Source organism: Idiotropiscis lumnitzeri, chromosome 11, assembly GCF_059441095.1.
Source record: "Idiotropiscis lumnitzeri isolate Australia: NSW breed Sydney's pygmy pipehorse chromosome 11, RoL_Ilum_1.0, whole genome shotgun sequence".
Taxonomy (NCBI): Eukaryota; Metazoa; Chordata; class Actinopteri; order Syngnathiformes; family Syngnathidae; genus Idiotropiscis; species Idiotropiscis lumnitzeri.
Genome location: NC_142401.1, coordinates 19,821,820 through 19,835,693, shown reverse-complemented (window position 1 = coordinate 19,835,693; position 13,874 = coordinate 19,821,820). Strand labels below are relative to the sequence as shown.

General features: G+C 38.2%; 1 protein-coding gene across 3 annotated transcripts in view; it reads right to left on the bottom strand.

Moving 5' to 3' along the window:
- LOC148327800 (receptor-type tyrosine-protein phosphatase gamma-like) overlaps positions 1 to 13,874 on the bottom strand; it is a 456,824-nt gene that overhangs the window by 55,343 nt on the left and 387,607 nt on the right. For all 3 annotated transcript variants that reach the window (XM_088308318.1, XM_088308319.1, XM_088308320.1), the window contains one exon: positions 479 to 663. In XM_088308318.1, the coding sequence (XP_088164444.1) occupies positions 479 to 663 (185 nt within the window). The remainder of the gene's footprint in view (positions 1 to 478; positions 664 to 13,874) is intronic.

Sequence of the window (13,874 nt, the reverse complement as noted above, 5' to 3'; positions counted from 1 at the left end):
ATTATCAAGTATTCAGCTCTAACGAATAAATGAAGTTGTTTGTAGGCTATATATATATATGTATATATATATATATATATATATATATATATATATATATATATATATATATATATATATATATATATATTTAATATGCTTCTTTATTTATTCTTTATTTATACAAAACATGAACTATTAGAACGTATGTACATTAGCGGTGCGCAAGTGCGCATGAGCACTACAATTTGAAGAATGTGCTCTACTTCAAGTCTGTCAGTGTGCTTTTGCGCACTAGAATAATTTACCTCAGTCATTGTGACTGCACTCATGCATTGCAGCCTCAATTCAAAGTCAAGTCAGTCGCCACAACAATTGCTTCTTATGGACAACTTCAAAATAAAATCTAGGTTAGGCATTGAGATCGATGTACAATTACAAATGCAACGTTTGTTTCTAATACACATAAAATAATACTCACACATCCACAAAGTCTTACCAGTTTGTGTTTTGCATCAGTGAGGTGCGTTTCTTCATAGCTGTCATCATGAGCTGTCCAGCTATAGGATACCAGAAAGTGGAGGATCGGTGGGTGGTAGATGACCTCTGGACGTGCCCAGCGAACCATCAGGGCGCTTACATTCACATGTTGCACCTTCATGTTTACAGGTGCACTGCTGCACACTAGAGAAAAGAAAAGCATACAGTTGAGTGTCAACATAAAAATTAGAGACAATAAAATGTTATAAGCATTGATTAAAAATGTAAGCCTGTTTGAGAAAAGAGACAAAGACACAAATAATCATTAAAATATATAAGAAATACATATTCTGTAATTAAGAAACTGAACACATTCGCTTATCTTTTTAAAACAGAGGAGGAGGCTGGAGTTTGAGTGTGATTTTAATGTAAGTAAGATTTAAATTTGAGATGTTTTATTAATATTGCTGTTTGACCACACTAGTCATCCAAGCACACAATTACTTTATGCAACATTAATCCAAGTCGATATTAAGCCTAAACTTGTGTGATCCGTTGTCCCGGGTAAAATTACCACAGCCCATGTCATGCATAGTTATATAGCATTAAGATTTTTTCTCTCCATTGGCGCTCGCGATAGAGAGAAATTGTAAATGGGCTTAACACTATTAACATCTTCCGACTGATAACATAACATCAGCAGCACCTAGGGGGTTTAGTATATTGCTGAATGATACTTCTAACCCAAAATCTCTAGGTTGGGAAACAAGCACGTAAGTTACCATTGAGCCAAGCCCCCGCCCACAAAAGCATAATGATGATGAAATCACAAATATTGGGGTGGTTGATCGGTACAACCAATTTTCTGAACCTTTCTGGATGCATTTGTTGTCATAAATATACATGTATTTAATAATAAAATAACATGAAAAATATCATTGTTTTTTATGTAAAAAATTTGACAAATACGCCAATGACCAAAAATGGATTGAGTACAAAGAAAATAAGTAAAAAAATGCTAGATTTAGAAAATGAGTTTTGATTAATACAAACAACAAATAAAGTATACAAAATATAAAGTGTGAAGAAATGTTTGCAATGAACTGCAGAAGGGTTGAAGTTAAACAGTAATACAAAGAATGATCTAACATTTAAGTACAATTGTGTCACACCTGACAACATTAAGGCCGCAATGCATTGCCTTTTCATGCAAAAAGGTTGAACAAGTTGTCATAATACGTCGAAGATATTTTATACATTTTCATTAGATAACTAGACAGCAAAAATGCTCACACGTTAATTTATGATATACCTTGCACACATCCAATTATAATTCCTCAGACTAAGTAAGAGCTTCTGTAAGAGAAGGAGCATTGTCGTCAAAGTATGTGTAACAGGGTAAGGGAAGCATTCTCGAATTTCTTTTTGTTTGGCGCAAAAGAATTTAGTGCTTTAGAGAATTTTAAAAGCATTTTTTAAGTGTCTAATAAAAACGGGGATAATAATGAAATATTTGACAGTGTATATTTAGTCAATCTTTCATAATGTCTACATTTAATAAAAATAAATGTTTAACAAAGCTATCTGGATACCTTTGCAATGAAAGTTGCTATTTTTATTTTTTTTTTGTCAAGGGTTCTGAGATATTTCCAATGCTAAACACACTCTGTGGGTTATATAAAACAGAAAATGCTCACTTTGGTCAATAAGATGCATTTTTTAAATATTTATTTATTATTTAATCTTTAAATAATTTGATAGATTTAATTAAATCAATTATTATATTTGCACTGGAGAGGCAAGCTCTCAAATCTCATTGCACACTGAGTACAATGACAATAAAGGGCATTCTGATTCTGAACATGGCCATGTCATGTTATCATCCACACTGCTCATGCTCTACAAGGTCACGGGAGGGGGCTGGAGCCTATTCCAGCTGACTATGGGTGAAAGGCGCACCGCAGCCTGAACAGGTCGCCAGCCAGTTCCAAGGCAGACATAGACGCCATCATCAAGGTGGAGCTAAAATGCCAGCCCGCTGCACCAAGATATTAGTGCTGTCAAGGGATTACATTTTATTTAATCACAAACAATTTCCATGATTAATTGCGATTAATTATTACTTTATTTTTTGTGAAGCTTGCAACATATATTTATTTGAATAATATCTTGGAATTAATGCAACCAAATGTTTAGTATGAATCCGATTAATTATTTTCTCAGCCCTTGTATGTATCGCTCAAGCCCCATTTAGCCCCCCCATACCTGAACTGTTTTCATGTTTTCAGTAATTATCGTGAAGATTGTTTACTGTATTAAAAAAAAAAAGTCTTAATTCACTTTTCGGGGTCTTTTAAAAAGATTAAATTAATTGAAAATGAAACATGTACTGAGGTTAATATATCTTTGACATTTCAGGAGAAGTGGAAAATGACCAGGCGTTATCGCCAAACATCAAGGTTTGCCTCAATGCAGCATTGCAGTCAATTTAGAAAAATGTGGAAGCAGTGTTGATCACGCAGAAGCGTGTGTGTTTTTCACATATACGTAATGTGTTCAGCATCAATTTCTCCTGACTATGAGTCAATGAAGAATAGTGATTATTCCAAACACTGCATCATGTAATGCAAATGAGCACAGCAATTCAGTGACGAACATGGTTTGATGCAGAATAAGGTTTCCTGTGCCAAGTGGAACCAAAATGATTAGCTTGCTCAAAAAGAACCGGAGTGGTTTTCTATTCATAACCTGTAGTCGAGCCCCCGTGTGGCTTAGCATTACCAAAGCCATTAGTCATACACTTTATCCACAAGAGCATACCTACACAAGAAAACACACAAACGGACATGCACAGTTGTCATTAACAGCTCAAGCAGAACCACCTCCACGCAGAAAAAATAAACTCATTGGATTATATCTTCTCTGGTCTTGAATTGCATACAGACGTTTGTGCCAATGGAATAACATATGTTTGGCGAATGAACATCTCACACCACACTGACTGTGGTATACGATTTGTGAAATGATATTATGGTGTGCTTAGTGAAGAATGATGATTAACTGTATGTCGAATATGTGTCTGCATGAAATGAGAAAAATGATTGCACCTTCCCTAAAGCTAGAACCACATACAATGCAATACAATACAACTATATTTATATACTGCATTTCACGACAGCTGGAGCTGTAACTGCGGATATAGTGTAATGCAGGTTATAAGGCAGTATCCAAGCTGATTATCCTCACAAGGGTCGTGGGCGTGGTGGAGCCTACACCAGCTGTCTTCAAGCAGCAGGCGGGGTACACCCTCAATTGGTTACCAGCCAATCGCAGGGAACACAAAGACGAACAACTAATCACGGTCGGAGTGCCCGGAGAAAACCCACGGGGAGAACATGCAAACTCCACACAGGAAGGCCGGTGGTCGAATCGGAGCCTGAACCTCTGAACTGTCGGGTGCGTGCTAACCAGTTGTCCACCGTGTATAAGACATACATTTTAAGTAATTACAATTTTATGAGATTTGTATTTTGTTTTACAATGCCTGAAGGACAATGCTTTGGTTTATTTGGGGCAACTATTATATGACTAAGTTAGAACATCTTTTTGATACTCACGAAAGGTAAACATTTTAGCTTAATTTACTTGATATTCAGCAAAATTTACAGAAGTGTTTCCCAACCAGGGTGGTTATGCAAGCACATCTCATTTAACACCCAAAAAGTCACTCTAGCCACATGTCAGCTAAAGTGTCTTATTAAAGCTCAGTTGACTGATGAAAAGAAAGTAGAGCTGCTACAGTGGGTGTAAATGTTATTCTTTAGTGTGTTTTTATAGTGACCTATTCATAGATAGACGCCCATGTGCTTGGCGTAAAAATGAATGAAAACCTAATTTTTATGCCAGGACAAGTCTTGTCCACTGTGTTTGAGATTGTAATGCGCCTCACTGGAAATTCTGGCACACAGAAGTGGCGCGCCCCAAATGTATGTGTGAAAATGTGGTCACTGCAATCGGTGTAAAAAAGGGCCCATCTTCAATTTCGTGCCGGAACAAATCTAGTTAATGTGTTTGTGAATTTGGTAGATGTTATGGCAGACAGAGGGTGTTTTCTATTACACTTTTGCAGTGCACAAGCCAATGTGAGATAACCTAAAATAAAGCCTAAATGGTGGCACAGGTGGCGTAATGTGATTTTGATGAGGCGCAAGCAGAGAGATTTGTCACGCTGCGGACGTGCGGTGGATTTTCATTCATAAACATGCCAACAGCATGGGGCAATCCATCTGAATCATTGTAAAAATAATCAGATGCACAAATGGAAAAATAATTGAATTGAATGAATGATCATCATTGTCATCAAACATATTTTAAAGACAGCTCTCCCAGTCCCTAAAGGTCCCTCATACACATAGTCCGCCTTTCGCCCAAAGTCAGCTGGGATAGGCTCCAGCACCCCGCGAACCTGAACAGGATAAGCGGTATTGCAAATTAATGGCCGGATGGCTGAAGTCCCGACATGTGGTTTCACCCGCATCTATCAGCAATGCTGACATTTGTTTCATTCCTCAAAAACAATGCGCATTCTGCCAACATACACTATTATCTTCAGTTTTTTGCATATTTTCCAGATTGCTTTTTCTGTATTGGGCAATCTGCAAATTGCATTTACGTGCTGTGGTTGACCTGCTGGATTTATTCAGCATAGTACACTTTGCAGACACAAACCTAGACAGTCACAGATACCACAGGTGGTTCTAAATTTTCTAAGTGGAATTCTAGTAGGCTGAAATGATGACATTTTAGGCAGATGCAGAGACTGTGCATTAATAGCTTTTCTTGGTCATAGTCCTTCCGTTCATTTTATACTGTTTAGAAATTATCTTCACTCGGGCACAAGTGAGCTTCAGTTTTTTTTTATTTTTTTTATGTGAATACAGATTGCTGTTATTTTTTCAAATAAATAAGTCTCCTTGAAAATTTTGTTTCTGTGCGAAGCCGCATAGAGAGGTGCAGTCACATGATTGTCTGGCTCCATTTGGTCGTATAGAGTCAAACGTCTGCAGTAGTTACTTTGGATTGATGAATCAGAGTCATATGACACAGGTGTCGCTTTGATAAATCAAAATACATCGTGGAAGCATAATAAATACCAGTGGATAACACATAATTATCCAGCAAAATCAATCTCAATGTAACAGATCAAAATTGATATGCTTTTCTTAAGACATTCTTGAATTAGTGTTATTATCCATTGCACTAACTATTCTCTTATTTATCTAATTTATATATTTATCTGAATTATTGTTGTATTGCACTGGAGAGGGGAGCTCTCTAATCTCGTTGCACACTTGAGTACAATGACAATAAAGGGATTTCTGATTCTGAGTTGTAACAATTCATCCAAAAAGTTACTTGAGTAAATGGAACAAAGTTAAAATGTATCCTGTTACTACCAATGTCTACTTAAAATCACTTTCTTTATATTACGAATAGAATGATGGTATGCAACTGTATCTTGAAAATGCTTGAAGCAAGTGAAATTCGCACATCCATTAACAACCTGGAAAGAAGAAACACCCTGGCAAATATTGAAGCACACTTCGGCTTGATTTGAGACATTTAATCTTGGTTCTTATTTTTATTTTTGCTCTTAAAAGCCGGGCACTTTTTCCTAATCCTGTTTGGTTGCCTTCCTGCTCTGTTTTGTTTTCTGTTTGCAGTCTCCTTGGAGAGTGTTGGTGGACTGCGCTGAGCCTCTTGCGTCGCACCTGCTGGTAATTACCATTAGCACGACATTTAGACACAGGAGAGAGGAAGGAAGATGCCAACTTATTGCTTTCCTCATCTTCTTTGCCACAGCATTAGTTTAGTTCTAGCTGGTTCCTGTCCTCGTTTAGCACTGAATCTAGTGTCTGGCGATCTGTGTTTTGTAAATAGACTAACAATACTTTTTGTTTTTTCTTCCTTGTGTAGGTCAGACCTGGTTTTTGGTTGTCTTTCTTTTTCATCTCTATTTGTTTCTTCTTTTTATGCTCCCTTTTATTGCATGGGTGTCAAACATGCGGCCCACAGAAAGGTACAGTCCTACTCTCAGAGTCATTGGCAAAGACAAATAAATACATTCAATTGTGTGTTTCTTTAAATTTTGAAAAACCAGAGGCAGTCTCAGTTTAATAACGCTGTAGTTTTTTTTTTACATGAGTTGTTTTGTTTTATACATAAGCAAGTTACTTATTCCATACTCAACAATAAAAAATAAATAAACAAATAAACTTGAAACAAATATTCACAACAAACAACCACATACAATATGAAATGACGGAGTAAAATTAGAATAATTTATCTCTTTCACTTGGTTGGACAAGGCTTGAATGAATGTTCGGAAAATGCACGTTTTTCAGAAAAGTTCTCAGATTATCATGAAAGAAGGATCACAGGAAATATGTTCAAAGCGCTATTATATCATAATTATTGTTGACTGTGTATTATTTTGTTTAATACATTTTAGTGATCAGAAATATATCACTTTCCATATCTGCATGTGGCGTATACTCACTGGCAGAGAAATTAAATAAAAACGACTAACTCAGCCTGTATATCCATCCAACTGTTGCCCTTCATCCAACAGAATGTCATATCATATCAGCTTTGTGTTCAATAATGAAGCCCAGATTTCACACTAAGTCATACATTTGTGTAAATTGAGAGTAGACAAGAGTATTGTTTCAGTATTGATAATGTTTAGATTTTTTGTTTGCTGGCTACGTGTGATACTTTTCCAATGTAAAATACTCTAGGTAGTTAGACTCAAACAAGTCGTTTTCCAACTGCTCTAATCACTACTCTCCTAAATAGAAGCCAGAGTTGTAAAACGTCTCATATGATGTACACAGATTGACGTGTTTAATGCATAGCGATTTCAAGCTCACCCATTGCACCAGCACAGGCAAGATACACACTCAGGATGCTAGTCTCGCAGTCAATTGTGACACTCCAAAATGATATCTCTGTTATTTTAAGTTCCAAATGCATGATTGCACCAGATAGCGTCAGCGCTACTTGGCTATTGCTAACGTTACTGTACAATCTGCATCGGCACATTAATAAATGAGAAAAAGTGTTGAGTGTGCCTGTGACACCACGAGACACATACAAACCAATGAAACAAAAGTATAAATGGGATTCAAGAGGTGTTCAAGCCTTAGTGTCTTTATGCGTGTGTAAGTGAGTGCCAACAGAGGTGAACGGAGTGAAAGAAGAGGCAACAACACAGCTCGAGTGGATGTTGATGACGGACACAAAAATGCATGTAATTGACTATTTATTGTGTAAAAAAAAACAACTAAACAAACAAAAAAAACATCATGTCCATTTTTACCCCATTGAGCGATGAGTCGATATAGTTATTAATGTGACAGGCCTACTGATGCAACATCAAATTTAGATATGAAAATTCAAGACTTATTCAGGACTTTTTAAGGTCATTTCATTTCATCATTCACACTGCTTATCCTGTACAGGGTTGCGCGGGGGGTGCTGGAGCCAATTCCAGCTGACTACGGGCGTAAGGCGCACCACACCCTGAACAGGTCGTCAGTCAGTCACAGGGCAGACTTAGACATCGGCACCGAGTGAGAACCGATCCCACGCTACCTGCACACAACTCAGGCGGATGTACCACTACAGCATCAGTCACTTACGTTTTAAGGAATTTAAGGAAATATTTCAAAATGTATAAATTCAATGCTTTAAAGCACTATGCGGGAGCCTCGCATGAAAAAACTTGACCTAAATTAGCCATAAGGGGTGCGGTGTTTTAATCAGAATAGAGGGGTGTACTTGTAGAGGAAGCAGCACTGAGCAACAGATGAAAACATCAGAGCCCTTGCTGCTAATTAGCAATATGTATTTATTCGCATAAATATCTGTCAAAAAAGAGAGTGGATGCATTGCAGAGTTTTCTAAGAAAAATGGACCACTTCCTACTTATTCAAAGTGGTGAATGGGAAAACTGTGTGCTTGGTGTATACATAATCAACAGGTGTCTGAAGAAATTTAATATGCCGTCCCACTTTTGAGACTCATCATGGTGAAAAATATGACTGCTTGCAAAAGCAACTGAGAAGAGAGGAAAGAGCATTCTATTTTCAACTGGAGCGTAGAGGTTCGTGATGCAGCAGTAAAAGTCACCAACTGGATTTCTAATGAATTTCGAATGCTCATTTCTGCAGAACTCGTGTGTCCTGAGAAGTGACCAGATTTTACTAACATTAGTGTGACAATGACTGTGGCTGAGAGGATTTCTGAACTATTGTCAGACTCTAATCTTGTTGCACACTGAGTACAACGACAATAAAGGGCCTTCTGATTCAGATTCTGATTTGTTCAGCCACTTGGAGCAAAAAGTCATGTATTTTCTTGCATTTTCTGTTGCAATTGATGAGGGGGCTGATGTTAAAGGCTGCTCAAACGTTTCTGTGGCGTTAATGAGACGTTGAGAGTCACTGAGGAGTTCCTGGTGTTGACAAAGGAAGAGATGAGGGAAGAAGGAACGAAGGACAAAAGGAAACAAAAAAGGCAGCAAATAAAAGGAAAGAGCGTTGAAGGAAAGGAAGTTGTAATGACGAAGGAGGCAAAGAAAGAGGATGGAGGGATATAAAGAGGGGATGTGGGAATGATTTATTATTATTATTATTTATTTTGATTTACTCCTATTTTATTCATTGGGGCAGCACATTCGTTGACTGGTTAGCACATGCGCCTCACAGCGCAGAGGTCGTGGCTTCGATTTCGGCTCCGGCCTTCCTGTGTGGAGTTTGCATGTTCTCCCCGTGCCTGCGTGGGTTTTCTCCAGCTACTCTGGTTCCCTCCCACATTTCAAAAACAAGTATGGTAGGTTGATTGGACAGTCTAAATTTCCCCTAGGCGTGATTTTGAGTGTGACTGCTTGGCTTTGTGTGCCTTGAAATTGCCCATCTATTTCCCGAAGACCGTTGGGTTCGGCTCCGGCATTTAAGCAGCTTGGATAATGGATGGATGGATTATTTTGTACTTGTACAAACACTGTGACCACATGTAAGTGGAAAATCAGACGCAAGTTGTCTTAAGAAATCTTCATCATAAGTTTTGGAAAAGGATAATTCAATAAATATAAAGTTTTCCCGAATGTAATTTTTGGCACAAAAACATTGACCTAGCCTTATTTGTAGATAATGATGGTATGATTTTACTGACACGGTCCGCTTGACATCAAATTAGGCAGTATGTGGCCCCACAATGAGTCTGACACCGTTGTTTTATGGTGTATTTCACGTCAATCTTGCATTTTCCTTACATTACAGGAATGAGTGGACCAATACTGCCTGTTATCTCCGTTGATCGTTCTTACCTATTATGTACAACACACATTCTCAGTTACTTTTGTCTTTCAAAAGAGAAGTTCTGACTTTCTTCTTCCCAGCCACTTCCTCCAGCTCTTGATTTCAAATGGTTCCCAGGCCAGCTGGAGACATTGCTCCTCCAGCTTGTCACTGCGGCCTGATCCTTGTGGGACATGCCCCGAAGATATATCCTACCCAGATGCTCAAACCACTTCGTCTCAAGCCCCTAACGGTTGACTGAGCTTTTCACCCTATCTCTAAGCGAGACGTTGGACACTACACTACCGAAGGAAACTAAGACCAGGCTTGTTTATCTGTGGTCTGGTTCTTTCCGCCTCGAACCACAACTTGTAACCATGGATGATGATGATGGATCAACTATTTATCGGGTGCTTGCCTTGTGGCTCAGCTCCGTCTTCACCACAACTGGTCTATACCAAGTCTGCATCACTACAGACGCTTCACGATTTCCTGCTTTATTCTTAGCTCACTCGTTGGTAAATAAAATCATCAGAAACTGCATTTTATATATCCTTGGGTTGTCTCCGTGTGATATTGAAAGTGCTAAATGTGCAAAAAACTCAGAAATCAGCAAGGAGGAAATACTATTTCTATCTATCTATCTATCTATATATATATATATATATATATATATATATATACACATACATACAGATAGATAGATAGATAGATAGATCAGAAAAACACTGCCATTGACTAATAATACAGTCAACCCATTCATATGGCAATTTACTCCGTGACCTTGAAATTGACAGGCCTATCATAGCTTACTGTGAAATGAACAAACAAGCCATTATAGATTTTTTTTTTTTGTCTCCTATCCAACCCACAGAACCGAAAGCAAATCAATATCAATTTTGTTGAGTCTAGCACAGAGATACAAGATGGTTCTGGATGTATTGCACAGACAAGGTTGCAGTGGTGGAGCACAAGAGTGCACGGTAATCCCTCGTTTCTTGCATGTAATGGGGACCTGCGAAAGGGGAAAAACGCAAAGTAGAGGTTGACTTCCTTTACGATTGTTATTATTTTGCATTTTAAATGTTGATTTTGGGTGTATTTATAACTATTATGTCATTCTCACACTTCTAAATACTTCTTCAGCAACAAATGTACCATATTTTCATTATCAAAGGTCTCAACGATTTCAAGGGCACAGTCTCAGTTCTGTGTGCTATTTCTGTATTTGTCACATACACTGGGCACACCGTACGCCCGGGCGCACACTAGCGAGCTTGCGCATGCAACCTAGCAATTTAAGAAAGCCTTCTTAGAAAGGCCAAACTATGTCAGTCACCTGACAACAGCAGTACCAGAGAAGCAAAAGCAGCTCTAGTGACAATTCAGTCAGCCACTAGTTTGACATATTGACATTAACAGAGTTATATCATCAATGTCAGGTGAGGGATGTCACCACAGTCCTTACAGTCACGGTTTTAAATCAAAACCAAAACTATCACCAAACATCCACTGAACAGCATACAAACAAACAAACAAAGAAATATAATTAACACAAAACATGCATCTTTCGTGCCATTCATATCCCAAAAAGAAAAAAAAACACAAAACAATTACAAAACAATTAGTGCAAAGCAACCTCAAATAATAAGAGGGCTGGTTCGAGAGATGTTGTGAATGGTCTGCTTTGGGCAGTGTTTGTTTTTTGTTTTTTTTCCAGAGTTTGTTGTCTAAACCTGTGATGTTTCTTGCTTGAAATAACATGAATGATAAGGCCGACTACAACATTGTGGACAGCTGCCCTTAGAGCCAGCTTTCTCCCACACGTACGTATAGGTATGTTCTAACTGACTGTCGCAAACCATCAACAACAGTAGTGTTCACACCATTTATTCCATTTATTTGTCACAGTCAATTCTGTGTTGCGCTGTGGTTGCAAACTATGTCAACAGTTGCTAACATGCGCTGCAAAATACTTTAAGAAAGTCAGGTGCGTTGCTCAAGAGAATAGAATGTGTATGGATCTCAGTCTATACACAAGGTGCTCTGCATTATGGGGCACCCTGTCTGTTTTAGAGTGTATCTCATACTTTAAAGTGCACCTTATTGTCATGAAAATGCAGTAACCTTTAAATAAAATAAATACCAAGCTTGTCTGTGAGAGAAATGTAATCTACAAGCCTGGCAGTGGACAATTACGATGGAACGTTGGCTAATAAAGACCTTAAACTTTTCATTTGTATCCTAAAATGGGCTAGCCTTAAGTAGAATCCTGAGGTGCATTTAAGCTAAAGGTGCAATTCTGGTGGATTAATGCATTTTTGAACCCACAAAGAAGAATTACTGTCGCCGGAAGGAACCATTGCATAACTTTAGCTTTGCACAATAACATCAACCATGACCTTTAGATACAATGGAACGCTGGATTCTAGTTAGGCTAAACTGGCAAATTAAATTAAAAAAAGAAACAAAAAAAAACAACAATTTATTTGTTGAAGTTTCCTCCTTGTCATGCTGAGCGAGCCCTGCTTGTCGGTTAACCCTTGAAAGTTAAAATCAAAGTGCCAGGAAGCTGTAGGACCTCCACTGTGATAAGATTTGAAACAATTTTCGCCCGTAATAGATATCAGAAATAGAATTAATTGGTTGTAGGGATCTCAATTATCTAGTAAATAGATGAAACTGTAATTGGTAAATCAAAAACATTTTTAAGATGTGACTGGCCCGACAGGAATAGAGACTAGTTGAGTCAGTAGTTTAATCTCAAGGATAATAAAGAGTTCTGCTTGACAGTGTGTGTATTTTTTTGTATCATTCAAGTTTCTTTTTCCCTCTTTCAAAAGCAACATTTGCTCCTGCCTTGGACGTTGTCATCTCGTCAAAATGAACCAAATATTGTGGCTGGTAAAACACAATTTCTCCACAGTATTTTGTTACAGTGGGGATGAAGTTGGTATGCCTGTCCTGCTGCTGATGCTGCCCACTGCCATGCATAACTCCCTTCAGCCTCAGCTGTAAAGAATAGATCTACTTATACCAAATGTGTCCCACTGCGGTGTTCGAGGGCATGACCAAAGCATTCAGTGCAACATGCCAGAAAAGCAGACGGAACAAGCCACTTTTTGGGGGGGGGAGTATGCATACTGTATATCTAAGTGATACACCTCTCTCTGACTTGACCATATGGAAGAGAGAGGGTGATGGAAGGAAGGGAATAAAACCTGTCGACATAGTTGACACAACACAGATGCTTGGATGCGTACAAACTCACACAAACCTGAAAAAGGAACACTCACACATTTGCACTGCATTCACACACAGACATGCAGACGTGCACACTCACGCACAAACTGCATAATGTGTGGTGTTGTTTCTGTGGTAATGAGGCAGGAACAAGAAAGGGACTGGTGAGCCTCCCACTACCTTATGCTTTGGGAGTAGCCCAGCTCACTGGTGAAATGACAGAGAGCTTTCCAAGATAACACACATACATGCAAGCATGCAGAAGTCAGTGGTTTCCTCTTTGCAACTAAGTAACACTAAATAGCCTTCGTTTATTAACGTTAGGATCTGTCAGCAATTTAGGGAGAGAAAAACAAGGAACCTTAATGAGACTTTATAGATTAGCAAATTGAAAAAGAAATAGACACAGCAATAAATGAGTGGATAAAGAAACTATACAAGGCCTGATTTACTAAAATCCCAGATTAAAAAAAATGCGACATTTGATCAAAACCTTTTAACCCTGAAACAAAAGCCATCAAAACTAATCTCTTTACTTTTTACAAATCTTGAAATAAGTCAAATTTCATATTTTGCACCTCATATGGGCGGTAATGTGGCATAACACGCTTTTGTCCCCTGCGTGCATGAAATACTGGGAGCTCATCTAATTTCTCTATTTGCAACTCCTCGCGCCGTTATGTATATGTTATCACCTACCACCAGACATCTAATCCAAAAAGCAGTCCACCGGTTTATGCGTTATTATAAAAATTTGGCCAGATCTTTTTTTTCTTACAAAAACAACATAAAATAAATTGAGAAACGAAG